The 2,439-nt window shown below is 59.9% G+C and overlaps 1 protein-coding gene across 1 annotated transcript in view; it reads left to right on the top strand.

The window, feature by feature from the left end:
* Positions 1-2,439, top strand: part of LOC130582616 (dual specificity protein phosphatase 22-A-like) — a 14,100-nt gene that overhangs the window by 5,661 nt on the left and 6,000 nt on the right. Inside the window, exons 5-6 of the mRNA XM_057381433.1 lie at positions 1,793-1,867; positions 2,231-2,402. Of these exons, the coding sequence (XP_057237416.1) occupies positions 1,793-1,867; positions 2,231-2,402 (247 nt within the window). The remainder of the gene's footprint in view (positions 1-1,792; positions 1,868-2,230; positions 2,403-2,439) is intronic.

Genomic DNA, 2,439 nt, shown 5'->3' with positions numbered 1-2,439 from the left:
AAAAAAAAAAAAGACGAGGCTGCCTGCAGGAAGGAAGAGTTATTCAAGAAACTATTTTCTGCTTGTCAGTTTATGCCTTGCATTTCACAATCCTGGTGAACTTTGTGTCCTGCTTGTGACTGAGSAGCACAGTGTGGTCATTCTGCTCCCTGATCCCACGCTTTGGGGCTGGAAAAGCACAGGGAGAGCTTCCCTCTGGCTGCCTGCCTGGGGAAAAACACCCGTGGGGTGGGTGAGGATGGATGGGGGGATAAAATCTTGATTTGGGATGTGTTGGGAGAGGGATGCAGGCTGGAGGGATGAGCATCGTGTCCTTGCAGCACGGGATGTTCGTGGGGATGAAGGGGAGGGCTGGAGAGCTTGGGCAGCACCTGCAGCCCCTGGGAGATGTTTGCTGCTCCCTGAGGATCAGCAGGAACGGGTGAAATCCCCTGGGACGAGCTTCTGAAATCCCCTGGGATGAGCTTCAGGCACCTCCTAAAGGGTGATGCTCCATTTGCCACGGGGCTGGGAGATCCTCGGGCTGATCCTTCCAGGAATGAGAGGCTTCAGCCTGACCACAGTGTCAGAGACTCCCTCATCTCTGCTCCTCTTCCTGCTATTCCTGGATAAAGGATTTTCCTGGATAAAGGACTTTCCCGGATAAAGGATAAATTCATCCTTGTGTGACTTTTTGGAAGGTGCTGAGCCCAGCGCTGCCAGGGCAGGATGAAGAGCRCCCTTCTYCATGGGCWGGCAGGGATGGAGGAGATTCTGGAGGGYTCCCTGAGGGAAATTCAGCTCCCCCGGCACGGGGCACAGTGGGAATAAGAGTGGGAGGTCATGCTTTGGCTTCTGAGAAATCAGGAAGGCTCCCGCCCACCCCGTCACGCGGAGCCGGAGGAAGTCCGGCGCTGGAGCAGAGGCGCTGCCAAAGGGACCCTTTTCTGTTCCTGGAAAACCCAGGCCTGCCTGCTCAGGGAGCAGCACAAAGTGACCAGAATGAGGTTTTCTGCCTCAAAATTGCCCCGGGGCTCAGCGTGGTGCTGAGGGTGAGCAGGGATGGGCTGGTTTTGTCGGAAAGGAAAGGAATGGCTGGTTCAATGTGGGATCGGCAGCTCCTGGAATCCCATCCAGGGATGRGCAGGAGGGCTGTGTCCCACCAGARCYTGCCATGAACACCCAGGGGTGYTCCCAGGGATCAGTTATCCCCTTTTCCAGGTCTCCATCATGAAGCCCTGGCTCCATCCTGCCCCGTTTTGCTGCGAAATGCTCTGTTTTGGGGCACTGAGCTCCCTCTGCCTCACCAGCAGCTCCTGGGTGTGATTTTGGGAATATTGGCAGCACCCATGGATGTGCCTTTGCTGCTGTGGCAGCTCTGCCTGCCTGGTGTGGGCACCTCTCTGGGCCTTCCTGTGCTTGGCGGGGCAAAATGTCTTTTTCTCCCTTTCCCTTTTCTCTTTTTCTTCCTCCCTGCTGGCTTCTCTCCATTTTCCCCAGTTCTGGCATTGTTTGGGAATTAGGGCTGAGGCAGGATAATGGGAGGGGCACAGGGTGACACCTTTCCCTGGGGCTGGGCTGATTTCTCTGACGGCATCACCAGCGTTCCCTGATCCCTTGGGAAGCAGCAAATCCGCTGKGAAATCTCCCGGGTTATTTCGGGAGAGGAAAAATCTTTGTTCCCACCCCACGCCGGTGGCCCCAGGGCGATGGGAAGTCCTTGGGGGTGGCACTGCCGCTGTCCCCGGGGTGTCCCGGTGCCGGGCGGGGACTGACAGCCCTTCCCTGCTCACCTTGCCCTCTGTCCCCGCAGGCTGCAGCATTTCAAGGAGTGCATCCAGTTCATCCACGAGTGCCGGCTGGCGGGGGGAGGCTGCCTGGTGCACTGGTGAGAGCTGCTGGGACCCCCTCACACCCCACCCGCCCTCTGGGGCTCCCCAAAAACGTCCCTGGTGCTGGACATCGCTGGGGAAGGGCGGGACGGACGGGAGGAGGAGCGGGACAGCGGGACAGCGGGACAGCGGGACATGGGGATGTTTCCACCGCGGGATCCCCGGGGATGGGGCACCGGCATCCTGAGCATCCCGGGCATGGGACGGGCTTGAGGAGGGGACAGCGGGGTGACAGCAGCGGTGACAGAGTGAGAGAGCTCTTTACCCATCCCTACCCACGCCAGGGATCCCCGGTAACCCCTCAGCGGGTGATTCCTGCGGGATCCCTCCCCCTGACCCCGCTCCCGGTGTCKCCCCAGCCTGGCCGGGGTGTCCCGCAGCACCACCATCCTGGTGGCCTACCTGATGACAGTGACAGAGCTGGGCTGGCACAGCTGCCTGGCTGCCACCAAGGCCGTGCGCTCCTACGTCAGCCCCAACTCGGGATTCCAGCAGCAGCTGCAGGAGTACGAGAGGACCCTGCTGCGGGAGGTGAGGCACCCTCGGGCGCGAATTGGAGCGGTTTGTG

Source organism: Malurus melanocephalus, unplaced genomic scaffold (genome assembly GCF_030028575.1).
Source record: "Malurus melanocephalus ecotype Western Australia unplaced genomic scaffold, MMel_1.1 scaffold_510, whole genome shotgun sequence".
Taxonomy (NCBI): Eukaryota; Metazoa; Chordata; class Aves; order Passeriformes; family Maluridae; genus Malurus; species Malurus melanocephalus.
Note: the sequence above shows the minus strand (reverse complement) of the source record. Positions and strands in the feature narration are given on the sequence as shown.